We start from the raw sequence: 25,681 nt of genomic DNA, 5'->3' as shown, positions 1-25,681 counted from the left end.
GGAGAAAAAGGGAAAGCATTTACTGGGATGGCTCTCCAGAGAATGGCTGTGTATACACCTCCAAAAGGTGGAATTGAGTGAAAGTGACCATGGAGGTAAGTCTTGGGTGGGTGCCAGAGAAGCAGTGAAAGGAAAAGAGCCCCTGGGTGATGGTGGAATTGAAATGGGGCAGGCACAGCTGCAGGTTGTGGCTGGATTCACAAGCTAAAGGTCTCTCCCACTTAACCTTCTGAGGCTTGGTCAGCTGTGGGGCTGTAGCTGGACAACTGTCTGCTCCCATGGTTGTCTGTTCCTGTGTAAACCTGGGCTGAATCCTCTTCTGGTTTGAAAAGACAAAAAAAGACCTCTAGCTGTTACTTCTAAAATAGTACTCCAAGGGACTTCCCTGGTGGTCTAGTGGTTAAGATTCCAAGCTTCCACTGCAGGGGGCATGGGTTCCATCCCTGATCAGGGCCAAAAATAAATAAATGAAATAATTAAAGTAGTACTCTAGGTATTAGGAACATTTCATTCCCCAAGCATGGAGGTGGGCTCTGCAAGATCATTGAGGATCCCCTGTGTGCAGAATGTTTCTTGAACCATTCTGGAATGTAGTATTACAGAAAGACCTATTTTATAGGGAGGGAGCCATGAACATTGTTATTTCAAGAATATCTATTAGGCCCTAGCCTAAGGACAGAATCTAAACTTTAATAGCAGAATCTAAAATTCCATCTATAGTTTTATCCCTTTAGTTTAAGTCTTTAGTACTTAGTTGCTTTGCTCGGTCGTGCCTGACTCTCTGCAGCCCCATGGACTGTAGCCCACCAGACTCCTCTGTCCATGGGATTTTCCAGGCAAGAATACTGGAGTGGGTTGCCATTTCTTACTGCAGGGGATCTTCCCTACCCAAGGATGGAATCAGCATCTCTCTTGGGTCTTCTGCATTGACAGGCAGATTCTTTACCACTAGCGCCACCTGGGAAACCCTGTTTAAGTCTTTAATCCTCCCTTAAAATGTAAGGAGATCCCAGGAGGGATGATAGATTAAACCCTCATGAATCTTGAGCCTCAAGTTACACCAGACCCACCCTTAACTTCCATCTACCACATCCCTTGCTCCAGGCACCCATAATCCACTCTAGAGGCAACCCCAGGCTTCTTCAGGTCTTCATACCTGGAGGTTTTGAGCCTGATTTTTCCTACCTGGGACACTTTCCCTTCTCTCTTTTTAACTATCTCAAAACCCAGGTAATGTCACTCATTGCTCAGAGTTATGCTCCAAGCCAGGCTTAGTCCAATGGTGGGTTCCCTGACCACAGGGGTCTCTCCTCCCTGACAGCCCTTGTCCCAAGGTAATCATTGACATACGGGGCCATCTTTCCACCAGGTTAAGACTTAAGTAACAAGAGCTGTGTCTTGTTGGTCACTGACTCTCTTGCATCAAGAAGAGTATCTGGTCCAGAGTACGTTCACTTCGTGGAGGGAATTAATTCCTGACTGCTGATGTGTTTTTATGGGAACAAGTGCAGGGCTGAGTAGAGAAGGTGAAAATGCCAAGAGAAAAAGAAACAGTGTGCCAAGAGATGCACCTGGAGTCACTGAAGCAGTCTCCTCTGGGTGACAGTTTTGCAAAGGGCCAGGGAGCTTAGAGGCATGCCAACTTCTTTTATACAATGTCTCTCAGAAGCTAACTTTGACTGTTGAAATTTAAAAGGTATCAACACATTCAATGCACTTGTCGAAGTGGTGTTTAAAGAATTGTTTCTCACAATAAAATAGGGCAAAGTTTCAAACTCAAATTTGCTTTGGATGTGTATCTGCTGCCATCTGTTAGTTCCAGGATCCTGGGTCACGTCCTTTTTATTTATATGTTAAACATTACCAGCAATAAGAACAGAAAGGGGAAACAAAAACGTGTATAGGGAAGTTGGATTTCACAGAGGCTTGACAGTCTTATTCTCTTCTCTGAAATCCTAGAAAACAGAAAACCACAGGAAGATGGCTTATTGAGAAAGACCCTATTCAACTTGACCATGAGTTGAACAGGGAAGAAAAGTTCCTCAGATGGAGAAACTACACCCTAGGCTCCACTTGTCGACGAGAGCATCAAGGGGTCAAAATCCAGGTTCCCCAAAGCTGGAAGCAGGAAAGAGAGCGTTGACCCTAAAACAAATGATTCCCATCCCCAGGACAAGACACCGAAGACAGTCTCCTTAGACATTGGTAAGCTTCTGCCTGATGTTACTTCTTAATTTTTTAGAACAATTTTCTCCCCTAAGGGCTTCCCCAGTGGCCCAGAGGTAAAGAATCAGCCTGTAATGCAGGAATTGTTAAGAGCAGTAGTTTCGATCCCTGGGTTGGAAAGATCCCCTGGAGAAGGGCATGGCAACCCACTCCAGTATTCTTTCCTGGAGAATCCCATGGACAGAGAAGCCTGGTGGGCTACAGTCCATAGGGTCACAAAGATTTGGACATGACTGAAGTGACTTAGCATTCTCCCCTAAAGAGATGACATGAGTTAAATGACACATAATATAATGAAATCTGTTCTAAACATTTATTTTGTTAAATTCTTTAAATAATCTGCTCATTTTACTTTTAAATTATCAAAAGTAATTATGTCACAGAAAGGTTTAGAGAAAAATACCTGGTTTCCTTTCATTTTAACACAAAGTGCTATCTTTTCAAGATTCTTTTCAGCCTTTTATTTATATGCATATATTTATGGTCAACTAACCAGCCAACAAATATTGAGTACCTCCTATGTGCCAGTCACTTATTAGAAATATAGCCATGAAAAAGAGAATCTTATGTACACAAAGAACCAAAAGCAGGCATACTTTTTGTGTGATAAGTCATATGAAGACCAATAAGTAATCTAAGGAGATAGAGAATGATGGGCTGGGGTAATTTTAGATGCAGTTGGCAGAAAGGAATTTCTGATTTAGTAGCAGAAACTCTGAGCTGAGATCTGAAAGTCAGCCACGTAGAATGAATGAAGCCAACCATGTAGATATTTTAGGGAGTAGCTTTCCAGGCAAAGAGAAAGGCCCAATATGGGAGTAAGCCTGGAGTGCTTGAGAGCTGGCCAGGAGGTTAGGGATGCTGAAGCGGGATGAGAGATGGAGAGAGGATGAGAGTAGTAGGAGACTAGTCAGAGAGGTGGCAGAGGCCAAATGGACATACTTTGTACAATTAGAAGAGCTTATAAAACCCTCCTGAGTTTACATGGAGCTGTGATCCTACTTCTGGGACTTATTATACTGTTCAGTTCTCACATGGTTACATGATGTTCATATGCCTACTTTTGACAGTGGCATAATATTCTATTCCATGCCTATGGCATAATTACTTCAATTCCTTTTTTTGCCCTTTGGTGAATGTCTTTGGCTTTCCCTCTCCCTTGTTTTCTGCTTCACTGTGTTACACTAAATAGCTGAAAGTACCCAGCACAGAGATTACAAATTCAAGGGTTATGAAAATATTGCCAATCTTTCTCCAAAGTCATGATATATAGAGTGTCATCAATATATTATTAGAGTAAATGTATTTTTAAAACATTTATACTTTTCATGCAAACACATATAAAAGAGAGAACAGTATGAGTCCCCGTGATTACCTCCCTCTAACAATTATCAACCCATGGCCAGTCTTATTTCATTTATACTTTATATTTATATTTCATTTATACCCCCCCACGTCTGTCAGATTATTTGTACCAAATATCAGAAATATCACTTCACCTGTGAGTAGATTGAATACATTTTTGAAAGTAGAAAGTTAAGAAGTCTATCTTTAAAAGAAGGCAATCAGAAAGTTGTTGCTATTTGTTCTAAAGTATGATTTGCAGCTTTAGGAACATGCTTAATGGATATCCATGTAGTAGTGCTCAGTCATACCTGACTTTTTTGCAACCCCATGGACTGTAGCCTGCCAGGCTCCTCTGTCCATGGAATTCCACAGGCAAGAACACTGGATTGGGTTGCCATTTCCTTCTCCAGGGGATCTTCCCAACCTAGGGATCAAACCTGCATATCCTCCATCAGCAAGTGGATTCTTTACCACCGAGCCACTTGGGAAGCCCCAATAGATACCTATTATCATGATTAAATTAACAGTGCAGTCAGCTGGTTATCTCAGCTGGCCAATATTAGCCCCTCAAGATGTGCGTGGCTTCTCCATTTTCATTTCTCCCCAAACTCAGTGGCCCCTGGAGTTATATGTATTGTTCCCCAAATGGCTCTGGGACCTGGTTGGTCCTCTCTGTTGCTGTCCTGGCTTTCTTTTCTCTTGCATGGACCACTGCCACAGTATCCTACCTGGTTTCTCTGCTCCTGCTCTTGCTCTCTTGCCAGCCTGGCCCCCACACTTCTGCCGGGCGCTCTTTCTAAACCACAGATATCGTGGTGTCTTCCACTGGTTTGAAATTCTTCACTGAGTCTTTCTTGCCTTGAAGAGAAAGTCTATACTCTCAAGCATGCTGGGAAGGATTGGGCGCAGGAAGAGAAGGGGACGACAGAGGATGAGATGGCTGGATGGCATCACCGACTCGATGGACATGAGTCTGGGTAAACCCCAGGAGTTGGTGATGGACAGGGAGGCCTGGCGTGCTGTGATTCATGGGGTCGCAAAGAGTCGGACACCACTGAGCGACTGAACTGAACTGAGCATCTCTTCACGGCCTCTGCCTTCCCCCAACCTCACATTCATCCTCCACTGCTGATATTCTGATTTACCTGCAGTTTCCTGATCTGGCCACATTCCCCCACAGTGGTTCCCTGTGCCAAAAAAGACCTTCCCTTGTGTCTCTATCCTCCCTCTGCACCCCTCCCCCACTTATCCCTCCCTCCTGACCACCCACCTGGCTGACTTCCACTCATGTTTCAGGTGCAATTTATCTACCAGTTTCACTTAGGCTTCCCTGGTGGCTCAGACAGTGAAGAACTTGCTTGCAATGCAGGAGACCTGGGTTCGATCCCTGGGTTGGAAAGATCCCCTGGAGAAGGAAATGGCAACCCACTTCAGTATTCTTGCCTGGAGAATGGCATGGACAGAGGAGCCTAGTGGGCTACAGTCCACGAGGTCGCAAAGAGTCGGCCATGACTGAGCGACTAATACTTTCACTTGGAAGCTTGCCAAGACCCATCTCAAGAACTAAAGCACTTACTGTCTCTACCCTGGGCCACCTGGCACCCCTGGCATCTCCTCTGTACTGTGACCGTGGCTCTCTCATCTGTCGCCTCCATCAGACAGGTAGCTCCTTGATAACAGGAACTTGTTATCTTGATTCCCTGTACCGCACCACCCACATTACAAACACGTAATCATGTTTTATGAGAGTATTAGGATTCTTGGTTGTAAACAACAGAAGCCAACCTCTCCAGGTTTAGCTTGGAAAAGAACCTAATGAGAAGATCCTGCTTGGCTCACAGTAATCTCCTGGAGAAGCAAGAATTCGGTTCAGCAGTACAGCAGCGGCCCTGAATCGCTCCATGGAGCTGCTCACATGTGGTCACTTTGTCCCCTCCACGGAGTGCCAGCCCTCCCACCTCAGCCAACCTGTAGCAGATCTGACTCATCTGTTATATATATTGAGCTGTGACATAAGATATTTCTTGAAGGAAGAGTTTCATAGATTAAAAAAAACATATATATGGTCTGTAAGGGAATGTGTGGGGGCCTCAAAAATGGGTACTCATATTCATACTTAGGTGTTTTGATAAAGATTTATCATCTTGATTTTGGTAATTGAGGAACTATAAAGCTAATATTCATTCATTCACTCATTTAGCTTTTTGTTCATTCAACAGTGTTTACAAAGTAGGTATCATGTCAAAGGTATTGTAGAGTTCCTTCTTCCTGGGAAGGTTCAGCAACTTTAAGTCACTACACTCCTGATAAATGAACCAGGTGGAAATTATTGTTTCCATTTTATAGGTGAGTAAACCAAGGCTCAGAGAAGTTAAATGACTTGCTTACCTGATGGACGCACTAGTTGATCTAGGTTTTCCAGTTGTGCTGCCTTGGACTTGCCAATCATATAAAATATATATTACAGAGCACCCAAGTAGAATGTGGTCTGCAAAGGGATTTCAGAATCTGTCAGTTGGTTGGTTGTTGGGCTGCACCCCGCTGGCCTGCAAATCTTGTAGTTGCCCAGACTTAAAACCAAAGAAAAAGCCTGGTGACAGCAATAGAGACATCAGTGTTCATTGGTTAGGGGCATCTTACACAAAGGTCCTGGAGTCACACTTCACCAAGTGTGACAGACAATGGGCAGGACATGGCAGCAGGCTTTGATATTCACCAGGAGAAGGAGGCTACCATTTATAGGGGAGGTGGGCTCATCAGTAACCAGGGAAACCAGGAGATGGGGCAGGGGGCAAGCAGGCAGGCAGTTACTGATTAAGCTCTGTAATTAAGAGGATTGGATAGTCATGTGAGGGAAGCAGAGCCTGGTCAAGTAGGGGATACACAGAGATCAAGAGAACAACCATCCTTAATGGCCTGACCATACATACATCATTGGTGGTGGTGACCTTGGAGAAACAATTTATTTGGCCAGGTGAGCGTGGCAACTAGAATGTAGAGGATTAATTGGTAACTGTGTTGAAGAAGTGGGGCCAACAATCACACTCCACTCTTTTCAAACATTTGACAGTAAAGGAAATGATTGACAGAACAGTGGCTTGAGAAGAAAACAAAGAAAAAGAAGGCTTGGTGAAGCTGGAACTTGAGCATGGTTGTAGGTTGAACTTACAGAGATAAAAAAGCTAAAAGACAAAAGGGAGCGCAATAAGACACAATGCAGAGAAAAACATTTTAAGCACAAAAATTTAAAAAGCACACACACATAATGGGCTTTGGAGCAGATTGTTCTGGGTTCAAATTCTGACTCTGCTGCTGACCAATTAACAGTCTGAGTCTCGGCTTCCAAATCTATGAGACAGTGTGCTTACGACTCCTTGCATTAAACATACACAAAATGCTCTGTCCTCACTGGCATGTAAGAGGCAGTCCCTCCTAGTCCCCCTCATCCATAACTCTCCTCTGATCCACCCCAAATTAGGGTTGTCAGAAAAAGAAAAATACCTGCATTATTTGGGAGGTACTTTTACTAAACAATGATTCTTTGCTTACCAGAAGTTTAAGTTTAATTGGACATGGTATTTTTGTTTTTCTTAAATCTGCAATCCTACCCAAAATAAAATACCTTGTATCCAACTTACTATAATAAAAATTGAAGGCCAGAGTGAAGAGGTAAATGGTGGTGGATGCTGCTGCCTCTTACTGGTAGAATGTGGCAACGCCAACCATCCTATCAAAGATGTACAGCCTGGAGGCGGTTTTCTTAAGAATGGCAAGCCACTAGACCCACTGCAGAAGAGAGATGGAATCTTTATTATCCTGCTAATATTTTAGTTTAAATTTACTACTATGGTAATGCTGCTATCTTTTCATTTTCACTGGTGCCAATATATTTCTTTTTCTCTATACGATTTGTATACTTTTTTGTCAGAGTTAGTAGAGTATTACTGTACATTTGGAACTTATGCTTTTCTATTGGATTCCAGTATGCATACTGTATGTATATATTTTATTTATTTATTTGGCCTCACCACATGGCATGCAGGATTTAAGTTCCCCGACAAGGGATTGAACCCATGCCCCCTGTGGTGGAAGCATGGACTATTAACTATTGGACCAACAGGGAAGTCCCTATAAGTATTATCACTACAGGACCTCATTAAAGTCACTGTCTGTACATGCTTATTCATTTTGTCTTACAAAAGTACAGTATGTTCCACATGTGGCTTACATGTTGACACATGCAGTGGTAGACAATAAAATTAATACATTTGTTAATTATTAATTAATTATTAATAAAATTAATATAGTCTATGGGGTCGCAAAGAGTCAGACACGACTGAGAGATTAACACACACACACAAAATTATAGCCTTTTATTTTTATTTAATCTTTTTAAATGTTAGTGACATGTTAGTACAGCATTATTACAGAGGAACTTGGCAAGGGTGTCACATATGTCCCTAAAAAAAAAAGTACCTAATAAAAGACAAATGAGGTTTTCTGAATTTATTCTCTGTCAGGAGTTAAGAAAATACAAAAGCTCTTGTAGGCACTACTCTCTCTGGATTTATTAGTTGAAGGGTCTAGGAAATGAGCAGCAAGTGGTTCACTTGCCCCCTTTAGCCATCTGAGGCTCACTGGGAGTGACTGCAATGTTCCCGCTTCCTCATCTGTCCTGTTAGGAGGCCAGCATGTGGGCACCTCTCCCAGCAGTGCGTTCACCAAAGATGTCTGTGCATCCTTCCACCGGAACTGTCTTAAACGCGGCGCTAACAAGTTTACCACTTCGTCTAGGAACATGATTCAGTCTCCATGCAAGAAGCCCAGGTCAGGCCATGAAAGAAAAGGCCCTGAGTTCCTCAGCCTCCGTTGTAGGAAAAGGGTCCCTAGAGCAGCCAGTGTTGAGCACCAGCCATAGGGACAGAGGTCAGGTTTTGTCCCCTCCTGAGTTGAGGTTTCACAAAGGACTAGTTCACAGTTGTTGTCTGTCTTCTCATGGGTCTCATCTTTAATACTATCATTCACAGCAAATTCTTCTTTATTCTTATCATACAGCCAAGACTCTCACTTCAGAAACAGAATTGGGATCCAGGATGGAGGAAAACGAGTGGTTTCTGCAGAAGCTGGGCAGAAAGGCTGTCAACAAGTGTCTAGATCTGAACAACTGCAGACTGACAGCAGCGGATGTGAGGGAAACAGGTCTGTATGGAGTCAACCTTATCTAGAGGCACAGAGGGCCCTTGGGCTGAGATGAGCAGGCAAAGTTCTCCGTCCTCACTTGGTAACCCGAGGTCTGCAGGGTGGCCCAGACAGTTCAGGAAGAGCAGCTACATTGCAATTTTTTTAAAAAGCAAGTCAGTTGATTCTTCCTGAAGTTTCAAAGATTTGAGCCCAAGTTTAGGAGGGAGGTTTGTTTTTCCTGAGCAATTTTACTTCTCTACTAATTACCTCTAACTCTCTGAAACTCATCTGCTCCTGCCTATGATATAAGCTCATCCATAAAAGCAAGCCCTGCTGGGAATTTAAAGGGTCATCATGTTGTTGTCTGTGGAATGAAAAGTATCATTCCTAGTGATTACTGCTCACATCTTTTTTTACACAAAAGTACAACTACTATTTGTGACACTCCAGCAGGAGTTTGATTGCAAAGAACCCTCTCCCCAACACCACCATCATCACCTTCTTAAAGATTCTCTTTTTTCGGACACCTTAAGTATTTAATCACATTAAATGTGTCTACCAACAGAGGAATCAAAAGAACTGTGTTTTGAGTGGGGGGGGCAGTCCTTGACTATTTTAATTAAAATCCATGCCATTACATTTGAGACAAATCTCTTAACAGGAAACTGTAACCATGATCTTTGTAACTGTGGTTCTCAAATGCCTGTGTGTCAGAATCTTGCAGAACCTGTGGAAATGCATACACTTGAGTCCACCCCAAACCCACTGAACTGAAATCTTCCAGAGCGTGTCCCAGGAATCCTGGTTTTTTGCCTTCTAATATGTTCAATAGACTTTCATACTTTGTAAAGTTAGGATCATGGTAAACAAAATGAAATTGCTGAAATGTTTTGGGCTTCCCTGATGACTCAGATAGTAAAGAATCTGCCTGTAATGTGGGAGACCTGGGTTCAATCCCTGGGCTAGGAAGATTCCCTGGAGAAGGAAATGGCAACCCACTCCAGTATTCTTGCCTGGAGAATCCCAAGGACAGAGGAGCCTGGTGGACTATAGTATATGTAGTTGCAAAGAGTAGGACATGACTGAGTGACTAACACTTTGAACGCTGGTAAAAAGAAAACATAAACACATTTTTTTGCCCCTAAGTGTGTCTTCAGAATTTCTTCAGAATGGTGGAAGGTCAGGAATTGCTGTGCCTGTAACTCTAGAACTTCACCGTGTGATGTCTAACTGCTGCCACTATTTTGACATCCAAGACATATTTAAAAGCAAGCAAGCAAAGACACCTTCCAGCCTTGACTTTGGCATTTCCACTCTCAAGTCTTGTTGCCTCAGGAGATAAAGATAACCTTGGAGAATTTTGTTCACAGAGAGTAACTTCACGTTTTGTGAGCAATGGAGGAGACTCAGAGAAGGTTCTGGTCAGGCTTTGTGCCTGTCTAAACCTCCACATGTTGGCCCATGTAGGTATAACAGGAGGTTTGTAAGATGGTGATACCCAGGTGATCTAGATAAGAAAAAATAGTTAACGGGCACTGTCTGAGCAGTCCTGGCCAATGGGGTGTTCCCCGGGCCTTCAGCCTGAGGATCCAGTAGAATGACAGAGTGATGGTTGTTAGAGGGTTTGCAAAATAAAAGGACCAGTATACACATTGTAGTGACAGCGGTAGTAACAGTTGTAGTTGAATTGCCATTTCCACTACAGTAAAGAAATTCTTATGAAATCTCACAGAAACACCACTGCCTTTTTAGAATGCAATTATTTGGCAGAAATAAAAAAGGTCCAAAGGAATAGGATATGTAATATCACAAAGTCTCCAATTGCACACCTGAGGGAGCCCTGCTGTGCGGAAAGTCAGCCTGTCCATCCTCCTTCTATCCTCTTACAGAGCAACAAGCAGTAGATGGATCCTGTTTACTACAAATCACAGATTCCACATGTAAATCTGTCTTTTCTTGTGTTCACTTCTAGTTGCTTTGCTGCCTTCTCTCTCAGACTTGGAAAAACTGGATATTTCCTGGAATGATGTCATAGGTGGAAACCTCCATGTACTCACCCAGCAAATGCATCTTGTCAGCAAGTTAAAAATCCTGAGGCTGGGTAGTTGCAGACTTACCGCTGATGATGTTCGGGCACTGGGTATGATGATTGCTTCCCTTGAGAGAGTGCTTGCCTGGAAGGATCTCTGCAATCCAAACCCTCAAAGGCAAATTACCTGGGTGACCACTCCCTTTGGATTCCCATGGACGAGGATGAGAGCGCTGTCTGTACATGATGCAATGCTGTGTTGAGCATTTGCATACTTTCTAGAGAACTGTGTAACCTGCACCCAGAATTGCGCTAAGCCCTGGGATAAAGAGGGGAACAAGCTGACCAAGCCTCTGGTCTCAGGGAGTTTAAATGGAAATAATAATTGCAAAATTTGCTCACTCTGGGTCTGTTACCTCATCTATAACACAGAGAAGTTGGGATAGATAAATTAAGTTCCTTTCCAATTTCAAAATAATACTTTTCTCTTTTCCCATTCCTATTTTTAAAAAATTGATCAAAACAAGATTTTTCAAATAAAAGCAATGGTTTACGTAGAACCAGAACCTCAATTAAGTTAGTTTTGTATGTTGAACATTGAATAACCTAAAATGTAGGCTAAAATTTGTCATGCTGCTAACCCAGCTGCTTTACTGGAATGCTTGCTGATTTTAGATGCCAGACATACTGTTTTAGTCTTCTTTTCATCTCAAGTCTTTATTTCAATTATGTATTTTGATCATTTACATCTCGGCGAAGATTTCTGTAAAAGCAACAAAATTTACACCAATGTCTTTTCTCTAAACTGGAGGAGGAAATGGCAATCCACCCCAGTATTGTCAGAAATATCCCATGGACAGAGGAGCTTGGTGGGCTACGAATCTATGGGGGTCACAGAGTCAGACACGACTGAGCATGCACAGACACACTTCTCTCTAATCATTCCCTAGAAAATGGCTAGATCCTAGTTCAAATCCTGGTCCCACTTCTAACTATTTTTTGACCATGGACAAAACACTTAACCTTTCTGAGACTCGGTTTTATTATCTCTGAAATGGGGATGATATCCACCTCAAAAAACTGTGAGGATTAAATAATTTTTATAAAGTACCTACATACTTGACACATAGTAGGTGCTCAATGATTGATAATTCCTTCTTTCCCTCTTTCCCCATCCAAAATTACCTTTCTGTGGTTTTCTATGATCAATTTAGCCTCACAAGTTAGCAGCTGGTTATCATGTAGCAGAGTCCCAAATTTAACTTACTGTTACTCAGGCATGAAAAGAAGTATAGTTTCTTTATTTTTGACTAATCTAATCTTTTTCATGATCCTCCAACCTTAAGGAACCAGAAATTAAATTTTCTTTTTTTAATGTTTAAATTTAATTAATTAATTTTAGTTTTATTTTTGTAGGCACTGGGTCTTTGTTGCACAGATTTTTCTCTAGTTGTGGCAAGCAGGGTCTACTCTCTAGCTGCAATGCGTGAGTTTCTCACTGTGGTGGCTTCTCTTGTTGAGGAGCACAGGCTTTAGGGTGCTCAGGCCTCAGTAGTTGTGGCACAGGAGCTTAGTTGCCCCGAGGCATGTGGAATCTTCGCTGACTAGGAATCGAACCAGTGTCTCCTGCATTTCAAGGAAGATTCTTTACCACAGACCACAAGGGAAACCCAGCAAATTGAATTTCTACCCTGGTAGAAATGAGTACTCCAAACTCATCTGGTCCAGGAGAGTCTGCAACCTTGTCACTGATGTTTTGTGTCCTTTTCCCTCTCCTCAAGAATTTATCCTCTCTGGAAGGACTTCTGTATCCTCTTTACCAGGAGGAGCTTTCTTTCTTTTTTTTTTTTTTTTTATTTTTTTAATAAATTTATTTATTTTAGTTGGGGGCTAATTACTTTACAATATTGTAATAGTTTTTGCCATACATTGACATGAATCAGCCATGGGTTTACATGTGTTCCCCTTCCCGGACCCCCCACCCACCTCCCTCCCCATCCCATCCTTCTGGATCATCCCATTGGCCCGGCCCTGAGCCCTTGTCACATGCATCGAACATGGAATGGTGCTCTGTTTCACATATGACAATACACATGTCTCAATGCCATTCTCCCAGAACGTCCCACCCTCACCTTCTCCCTCAGAGTCCATAAAATTGTTCCATGCGTCTGTGTCTCTTATTCTGTCTCGCATATAGGGTTATCGTTACCATCTTTCAAATTCCATATATATGCATTAGTATACTGTATTGTTGTTTTTCTTTCTGGCTTACTTCACTCTGTATAATGGGCTCCAGTTTCATCCATCTCAGAAGAACCGGAGGAGCTTTCTTATCATCCATACTCTACTTAGCCTTAATGGCAGATGGGGCATAAGAAGAGTAGGAGAGTAAATGGTTTATTGTTAAGAAAGCATAAATCAGGAGTCATTCCAACATTATTACACCTGTTACAATTGCTTAGTGCAGGATGGCAAGTGTATAGCCCTCCAATATTAGATGTACTACAGACGATCATGCCCTCTTTCTCCCTGATCCTGGGCATGCCTCAGGGCTATTCAAAGCCACACCCTATTGACTGGCAATGGCATACAAAATGATACCTGTTTATCGGCTTATGATGTTAAACTTCCTGAAGAATTTGCATTTTTAAGTGGGGCTCTCAGACTCCAAAAACCTTAAAGTGAAAGTTGCTCAGTCATGTCCAACTCTTTGCAACCCCATGAACTGTATAGTCCATGGAATTCTCCAGGCCAGAATACTAGAGTGGGTAGCCTTTTCCTTCTCCAGGAGATCTTCCCAACCCAGGGATTGAACCCAGGTATCCCGCATTGCAGGTGACTTCTTTACCAGCTGAGCCACAAGGGAAGCCCGAAAAACCTTAAACTATAGAATAAATAATCAGTGGCAGAAGTTCATGCCCAGTATCCAGCAGTAGAATAGAGGTTTCTGGACTCAGTGGACCTTCCAACATTCTTAATTGGTGTTCAGATTGACTCCACATGTTGAGAAAGTACATTTTCCATGTGTGCAGCTCACCATTCTGTTCTGCCCCCAAAACAATGACAGTCATTCTTAAGTGCTTCCCGGCTTCCACTCTGTAGCCCTCAAGTGTTTCCTGTGTGAAATGGTGTCAGAAATGTTAAGTTTCATGCCTGTTCACTGCATCCTTCTTTACCCCAGGGCTGTCATGAGCTGCTTGCATCCCAAGGCATTATGAGCTGCTAATGCCTAGAGCTCTCTTACTCATTCCTCCCTGCAGTGGTTGGATCAGCTGTATGTGATATGCTTGATGTCAGAGTGAGCTTTTCCTCTGTGATGGCCAGTGCCCTGCTTTTACTTCTACCTCTGGCTGAAATATAACAGTGATTATGTTGGGGAATAAAATTATGGGTGATTTAAATCTTCATGTTTTATTTTCTAAATCTTTTATATTTCTACCTCTGGACAAGCTTCTCAGCAATAATGATCCCTAAAGAGAGTGGATAAGAGAAAGTAGATGGATGAGTAGAAATATTTACTACCATAAAAATGATTTGGTAAAATCATGGTGGCTCAGGTAAAGAATCTGTCTGCAATGCAGGAGACCTGGGTTTGATTCCTGGGTCAGGAAGATCCCCTAGAGAAGGGAATGGCAACCTACTACAATATTCTTGCCTGGAGAATCCCACAGACAGAGGAGCCTGGCGGGCTACAGTCCATGGGGTCACAAAGAGTTGGATACAACTGAGTGACTAAGACACACACACACACACACACACACACATTACCGACAGGTGAAATTTTTTTTTTTTTTTTTTACAATTTTTGCTTATGAGCATGGCTTCAGAACTCTGGCTGTGCCTAGAAGCTCACCCTGCTGGTCGTGGGTAGGAACTGGGTCCTTTTCTCCTCCCTGTCCCCTGGCATCTAACCAGGACTTGGCCTGGCTTCAATACTTTGTAAATGATGGTTGTATTGACTTTGAAATGAATTCCCTGCTTTGTGAACCTGGAAACCAACCTGATCTTTGGACCATTTTTTTTTAAACAGGAGAAGCACTTAAAGTGCTGCCTGAACTTGAAGAGTTGAATTTGTCCTGGAACAGTAAAGTGGGAGGAAACTTGCCTCTGATCCTCCAGACGTTGCAAGAAGGGAGCAAGATACAAACACTCGAGCTCGTGGACTGTACCCTCACATCAGAAGATGGGGTGTTTGTGGGCAAGTAGAATTTGGTAGAGTCCTTCCCAGGAAAAATGTGAAGATGCCCATAACTGGAGAGCTTGGGAGTTGACATTGGCTGTGTTTCCTCTCACCCTGAATTGAAAGAGTAGCTCACTATATCCCAGGTCACATGAAGATGTAACTCTCCCCCCACCCCCATCCCCCGCCTGCTCCAGCTTTCATGCCCACATCTGTTTTTTGGCTGCGCTGGGTCTTCATTGCTGCTTCATTGAGCTTTCTCTAGTGGCGGTGAGTGGGGCTACTCTTTTTGAGGATTACTGGCTCTAGGGTGCCTGGGCTCAGTAGTTACAGCTTGTGGGCTCCAGAGAACCAGCTTTAGTATTAATAGTTGCAGCTCGCAAGCTTAGTTGCCCCATGGCATATGAAATCTTCCCAGACCAGGGATGGAACTCATGTCCCCTGAATTGTTGACAGATTCTTAACCACTGGACCACCAGAGAAGTCCCACACCCTGCATCTTTACTGAGTTGTTCTTTGGATTTCTTTCCTTCCAGGTCAGTTGCTACCTAGACTGCAAAACCTTGAAGTACTTGATCTTTCTATTAACAGAAACATCGGTGGCAGTCTCAATAGTATTGCTCATGGACTAAAAAGTACCTCAAACCTGAAAGTCTTGAAGTTACATTCATGTGGATTGTCACAAAAGAGTGTCAAGCTATTGGGTGAGTTAGCAATGACTGAAGCTTCTATATAATTGTATTTTACATTTAATTTTTTAAGCTGTTAGGAAATATAACAAACTAGAAACAAGGGTTAGGTCAGGGAATGAGATCATGGGTAATTTAAATCTTCAAGTTTTATTGATTTTCCAAGTCTTTTACAGTGAGCATGTATTTTTACAATTACAAAACTAAATGTCCAGCTCCAAGAAGGCCAGGGTATTTTAGATTTGAGAGAGACAGTGTGCAAAATAAAAGTGTGCTACTAAAGCTCTCCATTTCTCTCTTACTTTTGAAAGTGCCAGCATTATTTTATGCTTAGTAGTAGGAAGGAATTGGTGCTGATAAAAACAACTTCAGTGACATCTGTAGTTAAAATTTACTCTGCTATACAGAGTACCCACATTACATGAGAATACGAAGTGAAATGTATTTTTATCCTTTGATCTTCTAGAGCCTGTCCTATCCTTCTCCTTGGCAGTTTAAGTCTAGAATGCTGCTAATGTATCAATGCTCAAGGACCGTAGAAAAAGAACCATTAGTTGCAGAAATCTGAGCAAAAGCACTAGCAATCAATGCAAGTCATAGGGAGAGTGTTCGAAGCCATTGTCAGGTCCAAAGGGGTTAGTGGTACAAAGCAGACAGTTATCCCTCCATTAGGGGTTTTGTCATCACAGTGTATATATTTTCTTAGTCTCCCTTCTCTACGCCTGCCCCCTCCCCTGTTCCACTCCTGCTGACTGTCCTGTAATATGTCAGAGTGAGATTTTGACCTTCTTTGTAGATGCTGCCTTTAGATACTTGTGTGAGCTGAGGACCCTAGACCTTTCCTGCAACAAGGAGCTGGGTGGAGGGTTTGAAGACACCACAGGGCTGGCCACGCTGGAGCACCTGGAGGGGCTGGATCTTCGCCAGTGCTCGCTGACGGCTGATGACGTGTTGTCCCTGAGTGAGTAGGTGCTGCAGAGCTGAGGGAGGACTCTCAGAACATTGGCATATGTTTGGGAAACTGGCAAATCTGAGATGTACTGTTTATGAAGTTCCTGGGAGGATCACATCATAAAAGTTCTGTGAATGTCCCATTATAGTATTTGGCAAATACTAGGTGCCCAATAAATGTTGTTGTTGTTGTTGTTCAGTTGCTAAGTCATGTCCAACTCTTTGCAACCCCATGGACTGCAGCAGGCCAGGCTTCCCTGTCCTTCACTATCTCCTGGAGTTTGCTCAGACTCATGTCCACTGAGTTGGTGAACGTTAGTGAATCTAAACTCCTATACACATCTGTGAAGGATAGATGTGGCACTCGAGGAAGAAATTTTGAATTCCTGTGACCATTTAGAAATGAATCTGTTAATGTCACAAAACATATTACAAAGAAGGATGTAGAGGGAAAGCCAAAACGAAGGGTGTTGAGGCATTCTCTCTCACAAGTTATGCCAAGGCACTTAGATAAGGTGAAGTTACAGAAAGTCAGTGGATAGTGCATAATTACAGTTTTAGGTCACTACCTTTACTTTCCTACCACAGATACAGTCCTGTAACAGGTAATGTATATGCAATTTCCCCTAACAAACAGCAAGCATAGCCATAGAGATTAAGGGTTTTATTCCATCTGCAGCCACAATAAACCTTCAGAATATATCCTGAATCTGACCATGGCTCACTGTCTAGACCTCTACTATCCTGCTCCAGCCCACTGTCAGTCTATGCCTAGATTATTGCAAGAGTCTAGATGGTTTTCCTGCTCCTCTGTCACTCTGACTGCATTCTCTATTTCTTTCCCCCATCAACTTCTCCAGCTACACTGTGCTGACTCCCATGCACACCAGCCATGCTCTGCTTTCTCTCCAAACTATGGGCTCATCCTAGGTAGGGATGGTTTTCTTCAGTATCTCTCTCTCTCTTTTTTTTTTTTTTTAACCAATGTACATATCTTAATTTAAAAAAAAATTTAGCTGCATGTGGGATCTTAGTTCCCCAACCCGGACTGAACTAGGGCCCCCTGCATTGGAAGCGTGGAGTCCCAACTACTGGGGTGCCTGGGAAGTCCCAACAGACATCTATTCTGATTGCTTGATTTCATTGCCTTCCTAGTAATTCTGACTTATATTCTGAGGAAAGAATGATCATATCAAACATTAACTGAGCAGTTAATGTGTGCCAGGCACTGCACCAGGCACTTTATATATATACCAAGTCATTTTATCTTCCCGTTGTCTCTATGGAGTAGTTATTGTTATTATCATCATCGAGAAAACTGAGGTTCAGAGAAGTTAAACAACTTACCCAAAGTCACACTGTTCTTTAGCAACAAACAGGATGAGAACCCAGTTTCCTCTGTCTCTGAAGTCTTTGCTCTTTACTACCGGCCTGGAGAGAGGCTTAGAGAAGAGCCCAAGCTGCATGCTGGGGAAAGTGGCTGGCATGTGTGGTGAGGAATGGTGTGTAAGGAAGGGCAGGGGTCACGTAGGCAAGAGCCATGCTTGCTGATCAAGAAGACTGTGGCACCTCAACACCCAGAGACCCCTTGTGAGATGCTGCCTAAGCCACGTCACTCTTGATGTTTTAACAGCTCAGGTTATCCCTTTACTCTCGAGTCTTCAGGAATTGGATTTATCTGCCAACAAAGAGATGGGCAGCTATTCTGAAAACCTACTCAGCAGGCTCCGATTTTTACCAGCGTTGAAGTCATTGATAATCAGCAACTGTGCTTTGGAGAGTGAGACTTTTACTGCCCTGGGTAAGTGATTCTCTGGATCCCTGCAGACACTGGCACAGTAACACCCGAGAGGGAGGCCTCTCTTTCCCTCCAAGTGAATTTCATTCCAAGGCTCAGCCATGGACACAGTGAAATATCAATCTGTCTTCTTTTCAGGAAACACACTCTCTTAAAAGTGACTTTCAAGGCCACATGGATGATTTCTGGCTTTTGCAAATTTAACCTTTAACATTTAAAGTGTGCATAGTTGACCCTTTGTATCCAGGGGTTCCAAATCCATGGATTCACCTGACAGCAGGTCAAAAATAATTGGGAAAAAATTTCCAGAAAGCTCCAAAAAGCAAAACTTGAATTTGCCTCATTCAGGCAACTGTTTATATAAATAGAATTTATATTGTGTTAGGTATTATAGGTTGTGCTAGTGGTAAAGAACCCACTGGCCAATGCAGGAGATAATAAGAGTTGTGAGTTCAATCCCTGGGTCGGGAAGATACCCTGCAGGAGGTCACGGCAACCCACTCCAGTATTCTTGCCTGGAGAATCCCATGGCCAGAGCAGCCTGGCAGGCTACAGTCCATAGGGTTGAAAAGAGTCGGACACAACTGAAGCGACTTAGCACAGCACAGAGATGAGTTAAAGTATACACATGGGAAGATGTGCATATATTATGTGCAAATACTATGCCACTTTACATAAGGGACTTCAGTATTGATGGATTCTGGAAATAATACCCCTGTCTATATGGAGGGATGGCTGTATAACCAACTCCGGAGGTTCACATTTGTAGTACCTTGTAATTCCACCGAGGTCAATATAAATTGGGATTTCTGTGAGTCTGATGGGCCATCAGAAGGCATAACTCTTTTCAATTATAGCTACACAATCAAAGAATCATAATCAAGTAGATATTACACTAAATTGCATCACATGACATGAATCTACAGATAGTCCCTGACTTACAATGGTTTAACTTAAGAGTTTTCAATTTTAAGATGATGTAAGGGCTTCTCTGGTAGCTCAGCTGGTAAAAAATCTGCCTGCAATGTGGGAGACCTGGGTTTGATCTCTGGGTTGGGAAGATCCCCTAGAGAAGGCAATAGCTACCCACTCCAGTATTCTTGCCTGGAGAATTCCATGGACTGTATAGTCTATGGGGTTGCAAAGAGTCGGACGTGGCTGAGTGACTTTTACTTTCTAAAAGCAATATACACTCAGTAGAAATCACACTTAGAATTTTGATCTTCCCCTGGGCTAGTGATACATAATGTGGAATGATACTCTCTCATGCCATCATAAAGGCAAGCTTAACAACCACTCTGTACCCAGACAACTCTGTTTTTCACTTTCAGTATAGTATTCAATAAATTACATGAAATGTCCAACACTTGAGTATAAAATAGGGTCTGTGTAAGATGATTTTGCCCAACTGTGGATTAATATAAGTGTTCTGAGAATGTTTAGGTAGGTTGTGTGCGTGTGTGCTAAGTCACTTCAGTTGTGTCCGACTCTTTGCAACCCCATGGACTGTTGTAGCCCACCAGGTTAGGCAAAGCTATACTGATGACCTAGGTGTATTAAATTCATTTTTTACTTAAGATATTTTCAACTTATCAGGATGCAATCCCACCATATACATATATATAAATATGTATTTATACATATAAACACATACATATAAATATGTATTTATACATATACATATATAAATATATATCAAGTAAGTATATACATATTTCTCTACATCATTTTTTGAAAAAAAAGTTCAATTTCTTATTGACAGGTCTCTGTACCATATGAGTGGGAGGGGTGTTCTTATTAGATATTATAAAAGAATATATATCTACCCCTCAAACATTTTTTAGAAAGAAAATGTAAAACGTAATTAATGACTATACCTTGTGAATAAGTTGCTCTGGTTAGTTTTAATGTTAGGGGAAACTGAGAACTAGGCAGAAAATCTTTCAATTTCCTTTAAACATCTTTCTAATTTACACTATTTCCCTTCCTTGTTTCTGTAACTGCAGTTAAGTAAACACAATACATTTTGGTATTTCAGAGTTCTAGGAAGGTTTGGCCTTGTCTCAGTTTCAGAAGCCACTGGTATATGTAAAACCAGAACACACTCTGGAAATCTTGACTAGATGAGAAAACTGTTTATCTCTCTCTCCTTCTGAAACGCGAGGTGAAGGAAAGAAACGCCAGTTGATAGTGAATTAACCATTTAGCCAAGTTTTACTTTTCTAAAGTTTCCAAAATTTCTTCCAAATGAAAATAGGCAACATAAATTGAATCCATGGATTTCAGGCAGGAGAAACAAGGAATTGTGGAGGGTACTGCCCACACCCAGAAATAATGTCCCTCTTTCACCCAATTTAATCCAAAGACTGCTGGATCTCAGGATTCCCCTAGTGGTCCATGGGCTAATATTCCACACTCCAATGCAGGGGACCCAGGGTCGATCCCTAGTCAGGAACTAGATCCCACATGCTGCAACTAAGACGTCTCTGAAAGTGAAAGTGCTAGTTGCTTAATCATGTCTGACACTTTGTGACCCCATGGACTGTAGCTCACTAGGTGCCTCTGTCCATGGGGATTCTCCAGGCAAGAATACTGGAGTGGGTTGTCATGCCCCCTTCCAGGGGATCTTCTCAACCCAGGGATCAAACCCAGGTCTCCCACATTACAGGCAATTTCTTTACCATTTGAGCCACGAGGAAAGCCCCAAACTGTCTTAACTCAGTGATAATATGTTGCCCTAGCCTAGGTTGCTCAAGTTCAAAGTTTACAACCTCTAAGTAAGTCTAAGTTATTGCTATTCTTATTGCTGTCAATTTCAGCTGAAGCCTCCATTCACCTCCCTGCTCTGAAAATAGTCAACCTTTCTTGGAATAAGTGTATTGGCGGCAATCTGAAGCTGCTCATGGAGACGCTAAAGCTTTCAATGTCTCTTCAAGTGCTGAGGCTGAGCAGCTGTTCCCTGGTGACAGATGACATGGCTCTCTTGGGTTTGTATCTTCTGGTTCCAAAGCTGTCCTGACACTCAGAGCCCAGTGTGCCTGCCCTGCCAGCCTGGGGAAAGGGAGGTGGAGGAGGCAATGAGGCCTGGAGTTAAGGCCTCTGTGCACCTTCCCTGCTCCCTGACATCTGCTTGGGAGAAAGCTGGTTTGTGCTCAGTCACTTCAGTCGTGTCCAACTCTTTGTGACCCCGTGGACTGTAGCCCAACAGGCTCCGCCATCCCTGGGATTCTCCAGGCAAGAACACTGGAGTGGGTTGCCATTTCCTTCTCCAATGCATGGAAGTGAAAAGTGAAAGTGAAGTTGTTCAGTTGTGTCCAACTCTTAACGACCCCATGGACTGCAGCCTACCCGGCTCCTCTGTCCATGGGATTTTCCAGGCAAGAGTACTGGAGTGGGTTGCACTGAGCCACCTGAGAAGCCCTAAAATAGACACAGGCAATTCTAAAACCAAATACACAGTAGAGACTGGTTCATAAAAGGAGATGGAGGAATTCCTTGTGGTCCAGTGATTAGGATTTCATGCTTTCACTTCTGAGTGTGCAGGTTCTATTCCTAGTTGGGGAACTAAGATCCTGCAAGTCACCAGGTGCAGCCAACCATTAAAAAAAATAAAAAAGGAGATTGATACAGATATGGTGGTGGAAGGAGAAGGATTCTCTGACATAGAATAGGAAGTTGGAACTGGATGTGGATGGGCAAAGCTCCTTGTCCTTCAGAGGGCTGTGCATGTGTGGATTTTGTTTAAGCCTATTCCTGGCTTTGCTCAGCTGGGTATAGTTTTTTCTGTCTACCTGTTGTTTCCTGTGGATGAATTATGTGTAAGCAAACAAGAAATTCGTGTTACGTTCACACTGTTCTCTGATATTTCAATCTAGTTGGAATAAATATGTGTTTTCGAAACAAGTGTTATGGCCAAACACTGTGATTAGAAGATGGGGACAAATCACTGTGGTTTTAGTTTGCATTTCCCTAACGACTAATGAGGGCTTCCCAGGTGGTGTTGCTGCTAAGTCACTTCAGTCATGTCCGACTCTGTGCGACCCCATAGATGGCAGCCTACCAGGCTCTTCTGTCCGTGGGATTTTCCAGGCAAGAGTACTGGAGTGGGTTGCCATTTCCTTCTCCACCAGGTGGTGCTAGTGGTAAAGAATCTGCCTGTCAATGCAGGAGACACAGGAGAAATGGGTTCAATCCCTGGGTCAGGAAGATCCCCTGGAGAAGGAAATGACAACCCAATCCAGTATTCTTTCCTGGAGAATCCCATGGACAGAGGAATCTGGCAGGCTACAGTCCACGGGGTCACAAATTGGTCAATTGATTTTTGACAAAAATGCAAAGGCAATTCAATAAGGCTTTTCAACTAATAGTGCTTGATTAAGTGAGCTATCATATACAAAAATATTAACTTCAGCCTATATCTCACAGCTGGGACAAAAATAACTCAGAATGGATAAGTAAAATGTAAATGTAAAACCTTTAGAATAAAATCTAGGAAAAATACTTGGGAACTGGAGTTTTGCATAAAGTTTTTAGGATATAACACAGAAAGCTCTGTCCACCAAATTAGCAAATTGATAAATAGATCTTTATCAAAACTGTAAGTTATACTGTGCAAAAGATACTGTTAAGGGGGTGAGAAGAAAATGTAGGTAAGTTCTTTGCCACTGAGCCACCAGGGAAGCCTCCATTGGTCTACGCATCTATTCTTTTACCAATTTCATATTGTCTTGGTTACTAAAGCTTTATAGTCAGCCTTGATAGGAATGGAGCATCCTGCTTGGTCTGGAAGCCATGATGTGTGACAAATGATTGAAGGACCAGGGCAAGTTTAGTCCTAACGGGGACATTTGAGGAGACCTGACTGTTGTCCAACACTGCATGGTTGGCACATGGAAGGAGCTGAGGTTCCCTGCAGATAGGCAGTGGCAAGGTCAGATGGGGTCCAGAGGCATGGCTTCCTCCAGCTGAGAGCTGCTTCCCTCTGCTGGGGCAGCCTGAAAGGGGCTTCAGGCAGAATTGGGCTGGTCCCCCTTAGAGAAGCTGTGAGGGATTTTTCTCTGATCATCCATCTAGAGGTTGAATGAGGAGCCCTCCAGGGTCCCTTCTAGCTCTGAGATTCTGCCCATCTCATCTCTGTAACCCATTCCTGCTTTTGGCTGAAAAGGGAAGCGCATGCCATCTGCTCTGGCTGTCTCTCCTTGCTCCTTTCCTTAGCTTCCTCATTAACCATTATTTATTAAGAGCCATTTTAGGTAGTACTGTGATACTACCTAATGCGTGCTATTCAAAGGAAAAATTGACCCATGAACAAAAGGTTCTAATTGACACATGAATTAGAAATTATCCAAGTATATTTTGTCCATGGAAAGTACTCAATTAAATAGCTGTTGAATGAAGAATGAGTAAATAAGCAATGAATAATGAAACAGCATTAAACAGCAAGAAGACTATTCACAAATGATCCTGAGTTAAAGCCAGTGAGCAGTCACTCCTCACATTTAATTAGAGAAAGTCTGCAGCAAGAGCTGGGGCTCCAGGAGAGCAGAGGGCATAAACTCAACCAAAAAAGACATTCTTTGGGTTGGAATTTGGAAAGAGAAAAAAAATCCCATTTTCAAGCTGTACATGGGATGCAGAGAGGTGTTACCAGAGTAATTTCAAATGCCCTGAAAAAAAACTGCCAGCTAACAACATTCCATTATTAAGTGCCACTCTTTTTACAAATCCTGGAGCTAGTGTGTGTGTTATTGGAAGTGGGAAACAGTTGCACTAGAAAGTGTTCTTGGCTTTTAGCAGAGTGATTTTGTTTTTCAGCATCAGTAATTCAGACAGGGCACCTGGCCAGGCTGCAGAAGCTGGACCTGAGTTATAACGACAGCATCTGTGAGGCAGGATGGACCATCTTCTGCCAAAACTTGTGGCTCCTCAAGGAATTAACTGAGCTGGATATCAGCCTTCGGCCATCAACTTTTAGGAAGTGCGGACAATGGTTTAGATGCTTGTTAAGTGCCGTGACCAAACTTCCCAAGATCACTGAGATAGGAATGAAGAGGTGGCTTCTCCCAGCTTCACAGGAGGAAGAACTACAAGGCTTTGACCAAGATCACAGAAGCAGCATTCACTTTGACCATGGCGGGTTTCAGTAAGCTGACTTTCCAAGGCTCAACTAAGCTACACGTCACCCAAAGGGAGAAGAAAAGAACATGAGTGAATCCTGGTGAAGTCAAAGGAATACCAGCTTCTGGGCTGTTTAATGTGATTTATGTTACAAGAGCTTTGTAAATATATGTCTAGGATAATCTAATATGAACATGCCTTTATTCTCTATTTTATGAAACAATGGTGACATTTTTCAATGGGTTTTCATTTGTTTGGATGTATAGTTAGCTCACTTTCTAATTAGAAGGCCTGACAAAATGTTTAGATTCCAGTAATGCATCTCCTTTTTTCTTTCCCTAGAATTTTCCGCCTCTTTTACTAAATGTTTTAAATATAAGGGTGTGTATTTATGTGAGTGTGTAAAATTCCAATGTGAAAGGCACTAACTGTGGAACATTTTCATGTTATCTTTATCATTATATGTGTCTCAATGTGGTCTGATGGAAATGTAATTTTCATCAGAAAGTATGCCCTTCAGTTGTTCATTGTTTATGTTCTCTTGCCTTTTATTTCAGATACAAACCATGAATACAGATAACGGTCACTGACATACAGATCTTCATTAAAAGTGATCAAAAATTCAAAACCTGGTATCAAAAACATACCTTGTTAAAGTAAAATATTTTGTTGCTAAAATAAACAAATTAACGTATTATTAATACCTCTGAGCATTTCTTTGACATGGAATTTGCCTCATAAAACCTATTTAATTCATTAATTAAAGTTCCTGTGTTGCTGTCAGTGATTTTGGGAATTTCTGGTTTTCTCTTACTAAAGCAGGAAATTCATTGCATGGCAGAGGGATCTGCTCACACATTTCTATTCTGATATATTCTAATCAGATTATGTTTTGCTTTCTTCTTGCTGCACTAATAATTCATATTATAATCATTGCTTGAAGGACATGTTGAATTTGAAATCAATATTATTCCAAAAGAAAAAGTCATCAGGGTGAGGAGGTCTTGATTAGTATAAATGGGGATGTTTTAAGTAATGATTCTCCTCTTCTCTGGGTAAATGTTTGGAGCAACTTTATTCATACTAGCCAAAAACTGGAAACAGAGAAACACCTTTCAATGGGTGAATGGTGAGCAAACTATCCAATACTACTCAGCAACCAG

General features: G+C 42.3%; 2 protein-coding genes across 9 annotated transcripts in view; one reads left to right on the top strand and one right to left on the bottom strand.

Moving 5' to 3' along the window:
- The window catches only part of SAMD7 (sterile alpha motif domain containing 7), a 69,194-nt gene extending 63,133 nt beyond the window's left edge, over window positions 1-6,061 (bottom strand). Inside the window, exons 1-2 of the mRNA XM_081570829.1 lie at window positions 5,962-6,061; window positions 4,844-4,978 (exon numbers count right to left, since the gene is read on the bottom strand). Of these exons, the coding sequence (XP_081426955.1) occupies window positions 4,844-4,862 (19 nt within the window). The 5' untranslated portion in view covers window positions 4,863-4,978; window positions 5,962-6,061. The remainder of the gene's footprint in view (window positions 1-4,843; window positions 4,979-5,961) is intronic.
- LRRC31 (leucine rich repeat containing 31) overlaps window positions 1-25,216 on the top strand; it is a 40,859-nt gene extending 15,643 nt beyond the window's left edge. Inside the window, exons 2-10 of one of the 8 annotated variants that reach the window (XM_081570835.1) lie at window positions 1,960-2,205; window positions 8,629-8,772; window positions 10,727-10,894; window positions 14,814-14,981; window positions 15,500-15,667; window positions 16,449-16,613; window positions 18,237-18,404; window positions 21,221-21,388; window positions 25,076-25,216. In XM_081570835.1, the coding sequence (XP_081426961.1) occupies window positions 8,667-8,772; window positions 10,727-10,894; window positions 14,814-14,981; window positions 15,500-15,667; window positions 16,449-16,613; window positions 18,237-18,404; window positions 21,221-21,388; window positions 25,076-25,098 (1,134 nt within the window). In that variant the 5' untranslated portion in view covers window positions 1,960-2,205; window positions 8,629-8,666 and the 3' untranslated portion in view covers window positions 25,099-25,216. Of the gene's footprint in view, window positions 1-1,959; window positions 2,206-6,292; window positions 6,548-8,628; window positions 8,773-10,726; window positions 10,895-14,813; window positions 14,982-15,499; window positions 15,668-16,448; window positions 16,614-18,236; window positions 18,405-21,220; window positions 21,389-24,215; window positions 24,706-25,075 lie in introns of those variants that run through there. The other 7 variants (XM_081570831.1, XM_081570834.1, XM_081570830.1 and 4 more) reach the window with 7 other exon arrangements.
- The last annotated feature ends 465 nt before the right edge of the window (window positions 25,217-25,681 follow it).

The sequence above is a fragment of the Giraffa tippelskirchi genome, chromosome 2, assembly GCF_054371585.1.
Source record: "Giraffa tippelskirchi isolate mGirTip1 chromosome 2, T2T-mGirTip1v1.2.pri, whole genome shotgun sequence".
Lineage (NCBI taxonomy): Eukaryota > Metazoa > Chordata > Mammalia > Artiodactyla > Giraffidae > Giraffa > Giraffa tippelskirchi.
Note: the sequence above shows the minus strand (reverse complement) of the source record. Positions and strands in the feature narration are given on the sequence as shown.